The sequence below is a fragment of the Myotis brandtii genome, unplaced genomic scaffold (genome assembly GCF_000412655.1).
Source record: "Myotis brandtii unplaced genomic scaffold, ASM41265v1 scaffold265, whole genome shotgun sequence".
Taxonomy (NCBI): Eukaryota; Metazoa; Chordata; class Mammalia; order Chiroptera; family Vespertilionidae; genus Myotis; species Myotis brandtii.
Genome location: NW_005360086.1, coordinates 1,672,300 through 1,689,883, shown reverse-complemented (window position 1 = coordinate 1,689,883; position 17,584 = coordinate 1,672,300). Strand labels below are relative to the sequence as shown.

Here is a 17,584-nt window from a genome sequence, read left to right as displayed (position 1 = left end):
AGCTGAGCCAGCTAGATGGAGGTCATCCTATTAACTACATTTTTTGATTATTCTATTTACTTCACACAACTGAGCCTCTCCTTCGGGCCGTCAGCACCTGTCTTGGCCTCAATGAGCTCAGAAGCAAACTCCCTAGACAGGAGAGGAAAATACAGCTTTACACCTTCATATCTTCAGCTGAGAACGATGCTGAATGAACCTGCATTTCTGTAGGTTTAGGGCAGCTAGAGCCTCACAAAGCAGACGTCAGGCCAAATTGATCTAATAAATCAGGGCGCATAGCAGAGACCTTTCCTTAGCACCAAGCAGAGGAAGAAGAATATGGGCATTTGTGCTTTCATACTTGCTTTATCACAAGGATGGAAGTCTTCTTCCATACACTCATAAACATCCTGAGCCAAAAGAGCCTGCCAAAAAAAAATTGTGGTTAACCTTTAACAAATGGTCCTGTAGCACAGGCTGCCCCAAGGCACAGAGCAAAACCAGATCAAAGGAGGCCTCTCCACACCCCCTGCAAACCATTTAGGGTGGGGGGAGAAGACAAACTGTCACCCACAACCAGTCGCATCTTACCAAGGATGAAGACTGCAGAAATGAAAGAGGAGACCAGGAAACTAACAGAGAGGAGAGATCCATTCCAAATAGAAGGTCTTGTGCAGGTAAACTGACCCACAGAAAATAAATGGATGGTTTGCTCAAGAAAGCAAAACCCACCCCTCGTCTCCTTTACCAGCCAGGGATCGGCAGGGCTGCCTGCGCTCCTCCCACATTCAGCTTCAGCCCGACTGAGGAAGACGGATGGCTCCGAGCCGCACTGGCTATGGAGACCTGTCTGGAACAGACTTCTAAAGGAGCGAGGAAATGAAGTGCCAGGCACTTCGCAGCCCCTAGAGAAGCGGGCTTACAGGTCTGAGGGATGACATAAAGGCGGAGGTGTTCCCAGCAGCTGTCCCAAGAGGCCTCAGGTCAGATTTCAGGGACTTCATTTCTCACCTTTTTATAGTATCTGCACAGCAGAGCGGGAACTTCTGGCAATTTCCCAGTGAATTTTGGCTGTGAAGACAATATTTCCAGCCCAAAGCTCTTGGGTCTGAAGTCTTCAGATAATTCCAGCCATGTAGATGTATACTGAAGTCCACCTCCGCCTCTCCCCCTTCCTCCCCGCCTCCTTCCTCCTTCCGAGGCCCTAACCCCCACCCCTGCGACCAGGCGGAGACAGCCTGCCCCAAGATGCATGTGAGTGACCACGCAGCTTCATTTCACCACTGCTCCATTTTTAATGGATTCAGGCCAGCACTCCAGAGTACAGGACTCAGTTCTTAGGGACGGCCTGACCTGGCAAGCTTCTGTTTCAGGAGGAAAAAGCTTTATTTTTTTACAAAAAGACTTCAGAATAGAAACTATGAAAAGTCATCCAGGGGTAGGGAGGTTGCTCCATGAAGTGATTGCAAGCAGTGTCGTGGGGACAGAACAGGAGGCTGGGAATCAGGAGATCCGGGGACTAGTCTGGGCTCTGCCTCAAACCATCTGTGACCTTGGGCACGTCAGGCACCCCCGGAGCCTCGCTTATCCCCAGGAGCGCTTCACAGGAGCAAAAGTCTAACAAATGCCCCCAGCTACCAGGTTTATCTGCAGACATAGGTGGTGTCCTTTTCCTTTCTGAAGAAAACCAGGTCAGCCAGGAGGAAATCCCAGGAATCTATGTTAGGCCAGACCAGCATCTCTGGCCATCCCATAGAAGATGCCTCTGGCTGCGATGAGGTTGGTTGGAGAATCAAATTCAGCGACTGTCCCTTTGTCCAGCACCAGGACCCTGGCCAAAAAAAAAAAAGAAGCGGTCAGGTCTCCGTCAGCCCAGACCTGGCCCCGTAGCCCGACCCTGCCCTTCTGGGTACTGCTCAGGCCCTGCAGTGACATGCCAACCCTCCCACTTCAGTCAGCCCACCCAGCACAGCCGCTACGCCCCCTGTGCACACTTGCAAGGCTGGCTATTTTAGCTGCTCCGTTTGCTCTCCTGGCAGATGAGGCGGTTTCTGGGATCAAACACAAGGTTCCTATTCATCTCTGTGGGCAGGGGCTCCGAAAACCTTCCCTAATGAGCCTTTCTCCTGGCCAGGGTCACAGGACTGTGCGTGGGGGAGCCACGGGCCTGTGCGCCGGGCCCTGTGTGCCTCCATCTGCTTTGTGCCAACTCACAAAGGCACACGGCGGGAAACCGGGCTGCAGCGAGCCCTGACACTGGAATCTGGGGCTGTGGCTGCAAATCTGGCTGCTGCTGCTGGGTGGATCTCCCCCACCCACACACACACAGTCAGACCTCGGCCTGGGGTAGGTAATCATCGGGTGCACCTGGTACAGGGCCCACAGGCTGGCTCCCAGGGTGAGGCAGGAGTGGGAAGGGCTCTCCCAAGCCTGGGGAGATGCCCCTGGGTGGGAGGGTGTAGAACACACTCTGTTTCCCCACCTATGGGACGCCCAGAACATGTCCTGGGAAGGAGTGTGTCTGGGGACATCACTGCCACTTCCCATACGGGAGCCCTGGAGACTGCCCTCTCCCTTCTCATTACATGTAGGGTATGGGATGCTTTCCCCTGGTCCTAGAAGTGCAGCATAGCAAGGCCTGTCCCTCTCTGCCCTCATCTTGGTTCCACCGTCTTCTTTGCTCTTTGCAGTTCAGCCTCATGTGCCTTCCTACCTCAGGGCCTTTGCACGTGTTGTATCCTTGGCCTGACATTTTCAGCATCCTCCCTCTCCCATCTCCTCCCCCACCTCCCAACTCCTACTCATCCATTAGGGCCTGGCTGGGGCTTCCCTTCCTTAGGAGAGAGAGTCCTGGCTGCCCTGGGGAAATGGGCTTCCTTGCGCCCCCACCCCACGGACCCCTGCTGCCTTCCCGCAGGGTCTAATTACATGGACAGTCGCATGGGTATTCGATTAATTTCTGTCAGCCCCACTACCACTCCCAAGGTCAGTTTGAGCCTTCTCCCCGCAGAGCTGCTGGTGAAACCATTCTCATTTGGGCCCGAAAAACAGACTCGCTCAGCCCAGCCCTGTCCCTTATCTGGATCCAGGGCCCAGCACTTCCTGCCCACCCTCCCTTCTCTTCTCCAGTGGGGTCCTGGATGGAGTAGGGAGTAGGGTGGGGCAGGGATGGAACAGACAGCGTAGGGCAGTGATGGCGAACCTATGACACGCGAATTCATTTTTTTGGTTGATTTTTCTTTGTTAAATGGCATTTAAATACATAAAATAAATATCAAAAATATGTCTTTGTTTTACTATATTGCAAAGTGCAACTTATTGAATTGTGGACCATAAGGATGAACTTCCACTGTGAGAGGATGGACGCTGATGCTAAATTGCTTGGAATTTAATCCCAGCAACTTAGTTTACTAACGGTCATTTGACATTGGAAATGTTACTTAAACTCTCTGTGTCATGGATTTTCACCTGTAAAATATGAAAAGAGTATTTCTCAATTGATAACCTAGCTGTGAAATAGCAACAAATTAATACATGAAAAATAGTTTGAAGAGCCTGACCTGTACAAAAAACATAAGCTAACACACATTTTTTTTTGTTTACATTTGGAAGATTGCTGAGAACCTCACGCCATTGGAAGTTCCGTGTGCCTGCTATCTAAAAGGCGCATGTGTAAATCTTTTTGCATTTAGTAGATGCTGTGGGCTTGATTTCTTGTTCCTTTCACCACTGAACATCCTGTGAATGGCAGTGTCTCCCACTCACTTAGCTTATTGTCAAGTCCATCATTCTGACTCTGAATCGTGGGTCCTTGCTGGGCTCTGCTAACAGCTTCCATCAGTTTAATGTCATATAGTTTAGACCAGTGATGGCGAGCCTATGACACGCGTGTCAGAGGTGACATGCGAACTCATTTTTTTGGTTGATTTTTCTTTGTTAAATGGCATTTAAATATATAAAATAAATATCAAAAATATAAATCTTTGTTTTCCTATGGTTGCAAATATCAAAAAATTTCTATATGTGACACGGCACCAGAGTTAAGTTAGGGTTTTTCAAAATGCTGACACGCCGAGCTCAAAAGGTTCGCCATCACTGGCGTAGGGCATTCTCAGCTTGGTGCCCAGGTGCCTGGGGCTGTGTGGGGACACTTCTGACACAGGGATGACAGCTGCCCACGGCCCGTCCATGGCACCCTCTCCCCCTGCCCATGCCCTGTGGGTGTTTATTTTGTGAATGAAGGTCTGGTGGCGTACTCGCACCCTCTTCCTTCACCATAGATTTGTGGCCGGGTCCTGCCTCCCCGTCTGCATTCTGAGCTCCCAGGCCTCCAAGGGGCCAGCACTGCTCACTCCCATGAGGCGTCTGAGTCACCTGTCTGCATTCTGAGCTCCCAGGCCTCCAAGGGGCCAGCCTGCTGGGCCAGCACAGCTCACTCCCATGAGGCGTCTGAGTCACCGGGCCCCTCCCCTCGTTCTCAGCACCGCCCTCTGACATTGGGCACAATGAGGGAATAGGTCACGGTCTTTCTTTTTGGCCGAGTGAGCTGCCTCTCCAAAGAAGCCATAGATTCCAAGGACAAGGCCTCCTTCCTAATCCTCTGAGGAAATGGCACCCGGGAGAATTCCAGTAAGGAGCTGGGGAGGAACCGGACATTTCCCAGGATCTCCTGTCACTGGCTCTGACTGTAGCCCTGAGGGACTGAGGTTCAGGAAGGGTCATCCAATTGCCCAAGGTCACGCCTCTCTCCTGCGTCCAGATAACCTTCCCACTGGCCCAGGTGACCCCACCAGCCCCTCCCTGCTTGGCGCCCCACCTGGTGTAGTCCATGATGGTGTTGAGCCGGTGCGCGATGGTCAGCACCGTGCAGCTCTTGAACTGGGTGCGGATGGTGGCCTGGATGAGGTCGTCGGTCTCCAGGTCGATGGCGGCCGTGGCCTCGTCTAAAACCAGGATTCGGCTCTTGCGAAGAAGGGCTCGGGCCAGGCACACAAGCTGCCGCTGACCCACACTGGACATGGGGAAGCAGACATCACCAACTGGGGACCCCCAACCTGCCCCCAGGCCTCACTCTTTGAACGGTTTCTGTCTCCCCTCCTTCCCAATGGCCCAGGACTAACCTCTTTCATTTCTACCTCAGCCCTGACCTCCTGGACCGGGAGTCGGAGTCAAGGTCTGGATACCAGAGGATTAATGTGGGGCCTCGAGGATAGAGCCAGTGCTCAACAACCCTAAAATCTCCAGCTGTCTCTGGCACCTGGCCACTTCTTTCTTTGCCTTCTTCCTCCTCCTTACTCCTCAATTAGTGCCATGATGTTTCTCTGCTTCATTCTATCAGTCATTTACACCTTAGTAAGAAATACTTAAATGGCTCTCTCTGGATATTTGCACACAGATGTCATCTTGCTGAACCTAATACCACACAATTCAGATAGCCTCTCCTGCCCCCATGGGAAATATAGGCCAGGGCTGTGGGAACGAGGAAGGAGAAGGGCAGGGAAGGACCTGGGGGACTCCCCATGTCTGGTCACTGGGGAGATGGAGGAAGGGCAGGACGCATACCTTCAACCTCTTCCCTTGGAAGCCAGAGCTAGTGAACAAAGCGAGGCTGTGTTCCCAACCACAGAGGCTGCAGCAACCCCACACCCAAGGACAAATACCTCAGCCCTGCCCAAAGGGGTGAGTCACCACAGCCCAAGTGAAGGCCAGGCTCTCTCCCTGGCCCATTCCCACAACTAATGAAGGTTTTGGCCGCAGAATGAGCCGCCAGATAGAACGCGGGACTGATTTATGGTGGGACTGGCACAGGATACAGGTTCTACTTAAAGCAGCTATAAGCTCAGTGAGGGAGGCAGGGAGCCCATTTCTGTCTCAGGTCCTGATGTACGAGGGGATGCTCTGGGGAGGTGCTGATGGCAAGCAGGAACAGGAGAACGGGCCAAAAAACAACCCTGGGGCGCGGGGTCTGGAAGCTTAGACTTGTCGGCCAGCTATGCCCAGCACGGCTGTGTAAGTGAAATCCCGTTAAAACGCCGTCTTCCAGGGCTGCCTGCGGAGGCAGGGACATCCCATGGGTGGCTACAATGCAACAAAAAAAGGTTTGGGGCAAAAGCCCCCACTCTCCTGAGTTTCTGCTTCCCCTTGCTCTCTGAGCGGCGTTGGGCAAATAATTTTATACGTTGGAGCCTCATTTCTGGCTCACAGGGCTGCAGTCAAGATTAAATGAGATAGTGGAGGCCAAAGTGTTTGGAGCACCACTCAGTGCTGAGCAAATGTAAAAGCTTTCTGGTTTTGTTTTTGAGGTCTGGAGAGAGTCCAATGGTATGGACCAAGTAGAAGAATAGGAATATGAATAGCTAAATTCTCCAGGAGTATATATAGGCTAAGCACGTTCCATTTAATTGCAATGACCCTGAGACGGCTCTGTCCAAATGGCAGCCATGGGCCTCATGAGGCTATAGAGCAGTTGAAGTGTGGCAAGTCTGAAGTGGGATGTGCTGTAAACGTGAAAATACACATGGGATTTCCAACTTAGTCAGAAAAAATGTAAAATATCCTAATCACTTTCATGTCCATTACATGTTGAAAATTTATTTTTTCTATATATCAAGCTAAATAAAGTACACTATTAAAATTTATTTCACCTGTTTCTTTTTCCTTTTCTTAATGTGGCTACTAGAAAAAATTTTAATTACACACACGTGGCTCACATGATATTTTCATTGGGCAGGACGGTGCAAAGAGGTATGGGACTGTTTTTACTTCTATTTTAGCGTGGGAGAAAAGGAAGCACAGAAAGGTTAAGCAACTTGCCCGAAATCACACAGCTAACACAGGTATGGGATTCTCAAGCTTTTAGACCCAGTAAGAAGAGATTTCTGGCTCTCCTTGAGGCACAGCCCAGAGGCCGGGGATATAAAATCTAGGGCTATAAAGAAGCAAAGAACGACCTAGAGAGCTCATGTTCCTAAACTACAGACGAGACTGCATCCATCTGGGAAAATATGATTTGCCTAAAGCACTGTAGTTGTCCTCTCACCTGCTCCACAAGTTCAGTCCACACCACCGCCCCTGCTCCCCGTCTCCGCCCCCATCCCTCCCCTGGCCCGCTCCCCCGGCCAGTATGGCATTGAAAACCTACAGGACAGCCTTGGCCTGTTTGGCTCAGTGGATAGAGTGTCGACCTGCGGGCTCCAGGGTCCCAGGTTCGATTTTGGTTAGGGGCACATGCCCAGGTTGTAGGCTCAATCCCCAGTGGGGAGCATGCAGGAGGCAGCCGATCAGTGATTTTCTCTCATCATTGATGTTTCTATCTCTCTCTCCCTCTTCCTTCCTCCTTGAAATTAATAAAAATATATTTAAAAAAACCCAAACAGCCGAAACCGGTTTGGCTCAGTGGATAGAGCGTCGGCCTGCGGACTGAAAGGTCCCAGGTTCGATTCCGGTCAAGGGCATGTACCTGGGTTGCGGGCACATCCCCAGTAGGAGATGTGCAGGAGGCAGCTGATTGATGTTTCTAACTCTCTATCTCTCTCCCTTCCTCTCTGTAAAAAATCAATAAAATATATTAAAAAAAAACAAAAACCCAAACAAATACCTACAGGACAAGTCTGAATAGGGCTTTGGAATCTCCCAGACCTGGTTCAAATCCCAGGCCTGCCTCTTCCCAGCTATATAACTTTGGGCCTGCCTCAGTTTCCTTCCAAGAGGGACCATGGACCACCTCTAGGGATTATGGGAGGAGACAGTGAGATGGTGCATGCCTGGCACACAAAATATGTTCAAGACAAACAATGCCCCCTAAGGGCACCCAGGCTGATGGGAGCGGGGAGGGCCAGAGGGGGCTGTTACCTGAGATTCTCCCCTCCCTCGGAGCACTGGAAGTCCAGGCCTGCGGGCTGGGAGCTCACAAATGTGTTCAGGTGGGACAGCTCCAAGGCCCGCCATATGTCTTCCTCCGAGGAATTGCCGAAGGGGTCTAGGTTCATACGCAGGGTCCCCGAGAACAGGATGGGGTCCTGGGAACACAACAGGGTCTTAGAAGGAGGTAGCTTGGGCCCCACAAGGAGCCAGGGGTTAAAAAAAAAGGGGGGATTTGAGGTGGCAGTATTCCCACCCTGTCCCCAGCCCTCCAGGAGGGAGGCAGTGGCCACGGAGATAGAAAATGCCTGTGGGGAAGCGATAAACCTCAGCTTTGCCATCGCTAAGTCCTCCGCTAAAGCAGGGACCCGCGCGCTAATCTGACACCGAAGTGTCCGCTCAGCAGAAAAACGCCCCAGAGGAGCCAAAAAAGGGAAATGCCATTTAGAGCCGAGAAGCAAGGAAGCTGGGAACAAACATCTCGGCAATAGGGTGCTTTAAGGGGTCCTAGGGCCCTGGCCCCATCTGCTGGCCCCGGAGGTTGCAGGACAGGGTCTGATTGGGCCAGGGGACCCCTGACCCTCCCGGATCCATAACAGGTGGCCGCTCTGTGGCTCTGCTCCTGCTGTCTGGCTCTCCAGCCTCGAGGTCCAGTCTTGCCTTGAGGAACAGGGCTGGGGTCTGCCCCCCAGGGTAACTGGCCAGTGTGGCCTGTCCATGTCCGGTTCAGACCTGGGGGATGATGGTCAGCTGAGAACGCAGGTCATGGAGCCCGATGTCCGCCACGTTGACGCCGTCGATGCGGATTTCACCCTCTGCGGCCTCCAGGAGGCGGAACAGGCTGAGGGTCATGGATGATTTGCCAGCCCCCGTGCGGCCCACGATGCCCACCTGGAGGGGGTGGGGAGCGGCAGTCAGAGGGAGGCCCAGGGGTCAGTGGGGGCAGCTCCTGGACTCCCCTAGAGAGGCCAGCGGACAGCTGGGATGGAGCACCCGCTCTCCCAAAGACCCACTCTCCCCGCGAGGGGTACAGTCACGTCCCAGGCACAAAACCACCCACCTTCTCGCCGCCGCGCACGCGCAGACTCAGGTCCTTCAGCACCAGATCCAGGCCTGGCCGGTAGCGCACGGAGTAATTCCGGAACTCCACCTCGCCCTGTGTGGGCCAGCCTGCAGGAGGGCGGCTGCCCTCCACCACCCAGGGGGCCTGGCATGAGGGGAAGATGAATAAGAGTGCGGGTCACACACCATAAAGCCAGCCTTGCTTGGAGGCAGGGGCAGCCAGATTGTCCAACAAGCAAAGCAGCCCTGGCCGGTGTGGGTCAGCCGGTTGAGCATTGACCTGTGCACCGAAAGGTCACCGCTTTGATTCCTGGTCAGGGCACATACCCAGGTTGCGGGCTCGATCCCCAGTGTGTTGCATGCAGAAGGCAACCAATGGATGTTTCTCTCTCTCTCTCTCTCTCCCCCCTCCCCTCCTCTCTCTCTAAAAAGTAATAAAAGCATTTTTTTTTTTTTAAAAAAAGCAGTAAAGCAGCCAGTACAGACCTCCCTCTCTCAAGGAGGTGTCAAAAGATGGCTAGGCCAGTGTGTCTCAGTGGTTGAGCATTGACTTATGAACCAGGAGGTCACAGTCTGATTCCAGGCCAGGGCATATGCCCGGGTTAGGGCTCGAGCCCCAGTAGGGGACACGTAGGAGGCAACCAATCAATGATTCTTTCTCATCATTGATGTTTCTATCTCTCTCTCCCTCTCCCTTCCTCCCTCTGAAATCAATAAAAACATTGAAAATAAAAGTACTATGCCCTGTACTTAAAAAACAAAAGAATGAACAGCAGGGTTGCGGGGGTGGGGTGGGGGGACAGAATTTTTTAGGATATGGAGACAGGATCATGTGTATAGATAGGGGGAAATGGGAATGCTAGACATGAAAGGGGAGAATCTGAAGATCCCAGCAAGTGGAGGGTTTGAGGGATGATGGAAGGTGCCTGGGAAAGGCAGGGGTAGATGGAGCCACAGGGGCAGGAGAGGTCCGACTGGGAGGAACCAGTGGGGTGGCGGCTCAATGGAGACCGACAAGGAGAGATCCAGTCACAGAACCCATCCCTTCCAGGAAAGGAGGGGTCATTTCATCTGCATGTCACCGAGAGGTAGAACTAGACGAGAACAGAAAAAATGTCCCCTAGGTTTGGAACCAGGGAGGTCATGGGTGAGCGGCTTCAGTGGAGTGATAGGGCCAGAAACCAGTCGGCAGGGGGCAGCTGAGCCCAACGATGCTGAGGAGAGCGTTTGTAGACCATATTTTAAAACAAGCTTCATGACAAAGGGGTGCAGAGAAACGGGGCAGTGGGATGCAGAAAGGGAGGGTTGGCTTGTGTGTCTAGATGGGAATCATCTAACAGAGGGAGCGGGGTGGGCGCATGGGAGTGGGGTTTTGTAGAGAAGGAGAGAGGAGGGCAAGGGGCCTGAGAGCACTGGTGCTGGTGGGAGCATCGAATCCAGGCTAGATGAGCTGACGGACAAAGGGACAAAGACAGGTGTCACAGGATGGGGAGTCCCAATGAGGTCAAAGTGCTGTGATCGTGGAGGGTTTGGAATCCATGAGCTGGGAGGGATGGGAAGGATGGTCTAAACGAGGGATGCGTGGCACAGAGATCTCAGGGATGCACAGCTTCTGGCACAGAGAGGTCTGGGGTTGGAGCATGGGAGGGTGCGAATGGAGAAGTCGGAATCTCTCAGGAGAGGACAACTCCGTCCCCAAGCAAAGGGCAGGCTGCGCACCATTGCTCCTTCCACCAGGCCGGTGGCTTTGGCCGGATGCTCACCTTCCCTGCTCATCCCGGCTGACCGGTCCTCTTTGGGTGCATCGCCCCAGAGCTCTGGTCTTCCACCCACACCCTGCAGCGTGTCTTACCTCCCCCGCGACATCGGAATCTGCTCAGGGGCAGAGCCTGTCTTGCTCCATTGGGAACCATCTATGCCCTCTAGCAAAGACCTCTGGCTGATGGCCAATCAGGATCAAATGAATAAATGAATCAATAAAGAGCCACCTGAGTAGCTGGCTTTTGAGCTAGAGCAGCGGTTCTCAACCTGTGGGTCACGACCCCTCTGGGGGTCGAATGACCCTTTCACAGGGGTCGCCTAAGACCATTGGAAAACACATATATCATTACATATTGTTTTTGCAATTAATCACTATGCTTTAATTATGTTCAATTTGTAGCAATGAAATTGGGGGTCACCACAACATGAGGAGCTGTATTAAAGGGTCGCGGCATTAGGAAGGTTGAGAACCACTGAGCTATAGGGATGGTGGGCTACTGAGTACCCTTCCCCAGCTATTCCGGACTCCCCCACCCCAGGTTCAGCCCAGTACCCACCTCGGTCTCCGTCTTGGAATACTCCTTGACTCTCTCCACAGCCACGATATTAGACTCCAAGTCTGATAACATCCGTATCATCCAGTTCAGAGAAAATGTCACCTGGCCAAAGGGATTGGGTCATAAATAGGGTGACCTCTCCCTCCCCCGCCGCCTGCAATGGCTTTGGGAGGCGTTCAGACTCCTTGATTTTGCTCCCCTCCCATCAGTGACCCAGGTGGGCCTGGGCAGGTCCATAGGGTGTGCCACCGAGGGCTCTACTCACAACTGCACCTCTGACCGGGACAATGCAGACTCACTAGTAACCAAGGGCCAACGGGGCTAGAGTTTCCCACACTGTGATATGCACGAGAAAGACTTCCCAGAGAACCTTGCTGCCGAGCCAGCAGGTCAGTGGGAAGATTCTGCGTCTCTAACAAGCTCCCAGATGATGTTGCCACAATTGGTGCCGGGACCAGACTCTGTGTGGCAGGGAGTCTTGACAGACAAGCAGGATCCTGAGCCCCATCCTGGGCGACTGGTGTCAGAAGCCGCATTTTAACAAGATCTCCGGGTGATTCATCGGTACATGAAAGTTTGAGCAGAGTGTGATTTGCTTCACAAAATTCCAGTTGCCAGTAGTGACCTGCCCAACCTCCAGCCCAGGGGCTCTCCCTGCAGGCATGTGAAATGGGGTGTCTTCCAGCCCTATACCCCTTCCCCCAGGAACCGTCAGGGCGGAGGGCCTTCTAGATCTTGTGCTCAGGCAGGACAAGTTCTGTTTGTGTTTTGGGACCAAGTGCCAAGATAATTTCTCCAACACCCCAAGGTGGAGCATCTCCTCCAGGCTCTTAGAACATTTTGTTCCTCCCTCCACCAAGACCTGCTCCCCAGCATTATAATCCCCCGCGGGGGGCAGGGGGCGAGTATCTCTCCATGCTTGCCTGTGAGCTCAGCCCCTCCCCCCCACCGCCCCCGCCCTGTGAGCGGAACCTGGGGCTGGTCCCCACATGGGCAGAGTGAGGTGCTCAGGAGATGCCTGTGGCACCGGTGTGGCCTCTGCCCCAGTCCTGGCCCTGCCCTGAGGCCCGGAGCCCTGCATACCTGTAGGGCATAGGACACAGACAGGCCCACCATCCCTGGACTCAGGCTGCTTCTCCCAATGACAGCGAAGAGTGCAGCAAAGAACACAACACAGTTCCCCAGGAACTCCACTCGGACCCCCAGCCACCTGCAAGGATGGGACAAGGAGGAATTGGGGCAGAAGCAAGAAGGTGGGGGGGCAGTTTTCTGCTTCAGGGGAAGGAGGGGCTAGGCCCCAGAACACTGCAGGGACCCCAATGGGAGCTGCTGGAGGGGCAGGGGTGGGGAGGAGGCCTCTGACCTGTTGGAGGAGATGCTGGGGTAGCAGCTCCTCTGGTTGATGTCCACCTTAGCATCACTGATGGCCTCAAAGGCCTGGCTGCGGCCATAGGCCCGGATGACGCTGGAGCCAGTCACCGTCTCCGAAAAGTGCGAGTAAATGGGCGAGCGGCTGACGGACTCCAGCCGCTTCAGCTGCCGCGATGTGGCCACATAGAAGCGCTGGCAGAGGACGGAGAAAGAGCCTGGGGTCAGGACTGCGGAGCCCAACTCAGCCCTCATACCCTCTGAAGCATCAATGATGTTTCTATCTCTCTCTCCCCCTTCTTCTCTGAAATCAATAAAATATATTTCAAAAAAAGAACAAGCCCTGACCGGTGTGGCTCAGTGGATAGAGCATCGGCCTGCGGACTGAAGGGTCCCGGGTTCGGTTCTGGTCAAGGGCATGTGCCTTGGTTGCGGGCAACATCCCCAGTGGGGGGTGTGCGGGAGGCGGCTGATCGATGTTTCTCTCTGTCTCTCATCGATGTTTCTAACTCTCTATCCCTCTCCCTTCCTCTCTGTAAAAAAATCGATAAAATATATTTTTAAAAAAAGAACAAAAAAACAACAACAACCCCATCCATATACACATATGTTTAGAAATGTATAAAACGAAGGTAGGTAAGGATAATATGTCTCAAACTGTTAGCAATATTTTATTTAAAAAATAGCCAGCAGGAACGCGTTCTGGGGCCAGTCACCATTTACAAGGATTTCATTTTATCCTAGCAACAACCCTATGATTGGGTCTACGATTCTCGCTGTTTCACAGGCGAGGAAAACAAACGTCAATCAACGAGGGAAAGGAACAGACTCCAGTGATGGCGAACCTATGACACGCGTGTCAGAGGTGACACGCGAACTCATTTTTTTGGTTGATTTTTCTTTGTTAAATGGCATTTAAATATATGAAATAAATATCAAAAATATAAGTCTTTGTTTTACTATGGTGGCAAATATCAAAAAATTTCTATATGTGACACGGCACCAGAGTTAAGTTAGGGTTTTTCAAAATGCTGACACGCCGAGCTCAAAAGGTTCGCCATCACTGGTCTACACCCTAACCAAAGCCAGCTGTGACCCTGGGTTCTGCCTTCCCTGCGCCTTGGCTCCCCTGAGTCATCAGCCCTCACAAAGCCCCGCCCACTCAAGCGCCCCGCCTTCCTAACAGCCATGTACCCCACCCCCCTCCCTGAGCACCTGCACCAAGATGTAGAAGACAGCCAGAGGCAGGATGACCACCGCGAAGAGCGGCGTGCTGGCCACGATGACCACGAGGGTGGAGATGGAGGTGTAGAAGGAGCTCAGCAGCATGAGGATGGTGGGGGCCAGAGCCTCGTCGATGACGCAGATGTCCTTGGAGAAGCGGTTCAGGATGCGGCCCGACGGCGTGGTGTCGAAGAAGGACTGTGGCGAGCGCATCTTGTTGTGCAGCAGCGCCTGGTGAAGCAAGCGCGCAGCCCGGACACAGCCCACGACCATCATGACGGACGACAGCACCACCAGGACCCCTGGTGGAGGAGGCAGAGGGGCACTCACTCACCTGGGCCAGGTGGCGGGCACGCGGGCGCCGGTTCCGAGGTAGGGGCTGGGCAGGCCCAGAGGCAGGTGGACACTAGGGTGGGTTAGGGAGGCCTTGGGGCTGGGCCATGGCTGTGATGGTGGAGGGAAGGGCACGGTTTGGGGGACTCAGCAGCTCCGGGGTGAGAAAGGGGCTACTGGCGTCCCTCCCCGTTATCTCCGCAGGCTCACCTTGCAGAATTCCCAAGGTGGCATACACACCCAGCCTCTGGGTGGTGCTGTTCTGTCGGCCACCCACCGTGGCCTCGTTGGTCCAGGCGCTGAGCCACATGTTGGCGCCAATGGCAGCTGCACTTTGCCCCGCGTACAGCAGACAGATGACCAGTGTGGTACAGAGCCCCACAGACCTGGCATAATCCCAGAACACGTTCAGCTTCACCTGCATGGCCGTGGCGGTCAGGGACAGAGGACTCCTGTGAGCCCCAGGACTGCTGGGGACCTGCCCACCCTCTCCAGCCCTCCTTGTCCACCCTCCTCACCTTGCCCGTCTCCACCTTCTCCTCTTCAATCAGCGTCCCATTTGCCTTCGCCTCTGCTGCCTGCGCTAGCTTTTCTGCGGGACCCAGGCGCCGCCGGGGGGCAGGCCGACCTTGGCCCTCCCCCTCCGAGGACATGGTACTCAGCTGTCTGTGGAGGCAGCTGGTCAGGCCCGGAGAGGAGGCCTCTGACTCACCCACAAGACAGAGCCCAGGAGGAGGATGCAGGCGGCAGCAGAGGCCCAGGCCAGGGTGTGTGTCGGGAAGGGTGCCCATCCACCTGTACCCCACCTGGCAGGGCTTGGGGAGCCCCGACCCAGCTGCCCGGGGGGCTGCGCGCTCTCAGGAGCTCACCTCATAAACTGCTTCTGGACCTCATACAGGACCGGTTCATTATCCATCAGGTCTGTGTGGCTGCTGAGTGTGTCTTCAATCAGCAGCACCTCCTCGTCGTCTGCCTCCTCCAAGGCTGCTGCTGGGTGGGAGGAAGGAGACGGAGGTCTGCTAGCTCCCTAGAGGCCCCCACCCCTACTTCAGTGAAGGAGCCGGAATGGACAAGCATGAGCTAAGGAAGACGAGAGGGGTTGAAAGGGCAGCAAGAACAATAACGAGCAAAATAAGTGACCGATTTTGTGTTGGACAAGGAAAAGGGCAGCAAGAAAGACTTAGGTGAGACCAGAGGGAAAACTTCCCATCAGGGGCTATAGAGAAAGGGACTCAGATATAAGGGTTAGGAGCGTGGGCTCTGGAGTCAGACTGGCTTGCGCTTAAATCCTGCTTCCTCGCTGCATGGCTTTAGGCAGGCATGGAAAACCGGGATAATAATAGTACCCACTTCATCATGTCATTGAGAGAATTAAAGGAATAGATGTGTGTCAAGTGCTCAGCAAGGGGCAGAGCCCTTAGTAAATGCTCAAGGCGTGTTAACTTACATACAGCAGCAGGCAAGAAAACCCAGGGAGCCAGCCCAGGGTTGGGGTTGGGGAGCTGAGACCGGACGACAGGGGGCGAGGAGCAGGGGTGTCCCAGGAGCCCAGGGACTTACATATGTTCGATGAGGACAGGAATTTTTCTATTTGTTCACTGCTACCTCTCAGTGTTTAGAATCGTGCCTGGCCACAGTCATTGCTCAATAAATACGTGTTCATAAATAAATGACATATGCACCAAACATTGTATCCAGGAACACAGCCTGGGCCCTTTGACACATGGGAAAACGGAGGCTCTGAGGGCGCCCAGTTAGGGGAGAGGAAGAGGAGGGACTGACTGCATCCAGCTCCCTTTCCCTCCTGGTGATGTCTGACCATCACACAGAGGGTCCAAGTTCCTCCCTCCCTTGCACAGCATCGGGCCCTGTCCACAGACACGCAGAGACCCCGAGGCAGGGGAGATGCTGGGAGGGTACAGGGACATGGAGGGCCAGGGGTACCGGTCCTGCTGCTCTCCTCCAGGTGTTCCTCGCCCTCATCCGGTGCGTAGTTGTGGAGGAAGTTGGCGAAGGAGCCGTTGCGCTGCAGGAGGGCTGGGTAGGTGCCCACCTCAGACACCTGTCCGTCAGCCAGCACGACGACGAAATCTGTCTGGGGCAGGAAGCTGATGCCGTGGGTCACCAGCACCCGGGTCTGGGGAGAAGGCAGGGGGCTGTCACTCCCACAGCCCTCAGCACACACCCCAACCACAGGCACAGGGCCCCGGAGTGAGTGTGAGGTACCCATGTGCCAGGGAGCCCGGGCAGGCACATCAGGGACTCACCCGTGCTCACCACAGCTGGCTCAGTGCATTTGGGCTGTGAGCTCCCATCCCACACTCCTGCTTCTCACATCCCCACACCTCCAAGTGTCACCCAAACCCCTTGGCCTCCCACCAGTTCTCTCCTAGGCCCTAGGTCTCGCCTTAGCCCCTTAGCTTCCTGGAGGCCTCACCTTGCTTGCCAGCACACCTTCCGGCCCGATGACTTGGTCAAAGATGTGTTTGGCCACGTGGGAGTCCACGGCTGACAGTGGGTCATCCAGCAAATAAATGTCGGCATCACTGTAAACAGCTCGGGCCAGGCTGACCCGCTGCCGCTGGCCCCCAGACAAGTTGATGCCCTGGATGGGGGAGAGGGGAGGTAGGAGGGGTCAGAGGGGCACAGGGGAACCAGGGCCCTGTCCATTGTCATTCAGCAAGGCACACCTCTAAATGCACATTTCACATGCCCGGTCCTGTCTCTGGGAAGCCGTGAGGTCATGGAGAAAGGGTGGTGGCTCTCAGTCCTCCTGGGACATGTGAGGACATCCTGCTCCCTTTGCTCCATCACCTGCCCAACTGGTTCCCCTGCCTGCCACCCTCACGCTTGGGCAGGCTGGAAACCCCCAGGCGGTCCCTCGTAGACCTTTGACTCTTCTGTCACCCAAACAGTCTGCAGATGACTTTCGTAACAATGATCTCAATTGGTCCTCAGATCATTCCTTCCAGGGAGGTACTGTTAGCCCCACTTTGGGGGATCAATTTAAAAATGATAAATAACGATGGTACTGGATTATAATCCATTGAATCAAATAAGAATCCATGAACCCATCTATACTAATAATAGCCTAGGTGGCATCACACCCTAACATCGTCACAAGACGGCCGTCACAAGATGGCTGCGGGCTCGGTGGCCACTCCACGCAATGAGGCTGGGGGTCCTGCAGCTGCTCTGCCTCGCTCGAAGAAAGCGGGTCCCAGCAAAGGAGGCGGGTTGTGGCAGGGGAGGGCAGTTGGGGGGCGATCAAGCCAGCAGGGGAGCGGTTAGGGGGCGATCAGGCTGGCAGGCAGAAGCGGTTAGGGGCAACCAGGCAGGCAGGCAGGCAAGCGGTTAGGAGCCAGTGGTCCTGGATTGTGAGAGGGATGTTCCAGATTGGAGAGGGTGCAGGCCAGGCTTAGGGCCCCCCCTGCCCC

General features: G+C 54.3%; 1 protein-coding gene across 1 annotated transcript in view; it reads right to left on the bottom strand.

The window, feature by feature from the left end:
- Window positions 1-1,257: 1,257 nt before the first annotated feature.
- The window catches only part of ABCC3 (ATP-binding cassette, sub-family C (CFTR/MRP), member 3), a 46,314-nt gene continuing 29,987 nt past the window's right edge, over window positions 1,258-17,584 (bottom strand). Inside the window, exons 19-32 of the mRNA XM_005868218.2 lie at window positions 16,585-16,752; window positions 16,092-16,284; window positions 15,017-15,137; window positions 14,666-14,813; window positions 14,358-14,565; window positions 13,806-14,116; window positions 12,586-12,785; window positions 12,306-12,432; window positions 11,223-11,324; window positions 8,903-9,049; window positions 8,575-8,733; window positions 7,834-8,000; window positions 4,799-4,993; window positions 1,258-1,813 (exon numbers count right to left, since the gene is read on the bottom strand). Coding sequence (XP_005868280.1) covers window positions 1,705-1,813; window positions 4,799-4,993; window positions 7,834-8,000; window positions 8,575-8,733; window positions 8,903-9,049; window positions 11,223-11,324; window positions 12,306-12,432; window positions 12,586-12,785; window positions 13,806-14,116; window positions 14,358-14,565; window positions 14,666-14,813; window positions 15,017-15,137; window positions 16,092-16,284; window positions 16,585-16,752 — 2,355 coding nt within the window. The 3' untranslated portion in view covers window positions 1,258-1,704. The remainder of the gene's footprint in view (window positions 1,814-4,798; window positions 4,994-7,833; window positions 8,001-8,574; window positions 8,734-8,902; window positions 9,050-11,222; window positions 11,325-12,305; window positions 12,433-12,585; window positions 12,786-13,805; window positions 14,117-14,357; window positions 14,566-14,665; window positions 14,814-15,016; window positions 15,138-16,091; window positions 16,285-16,584; window positions 16,753-17,584) is intronic.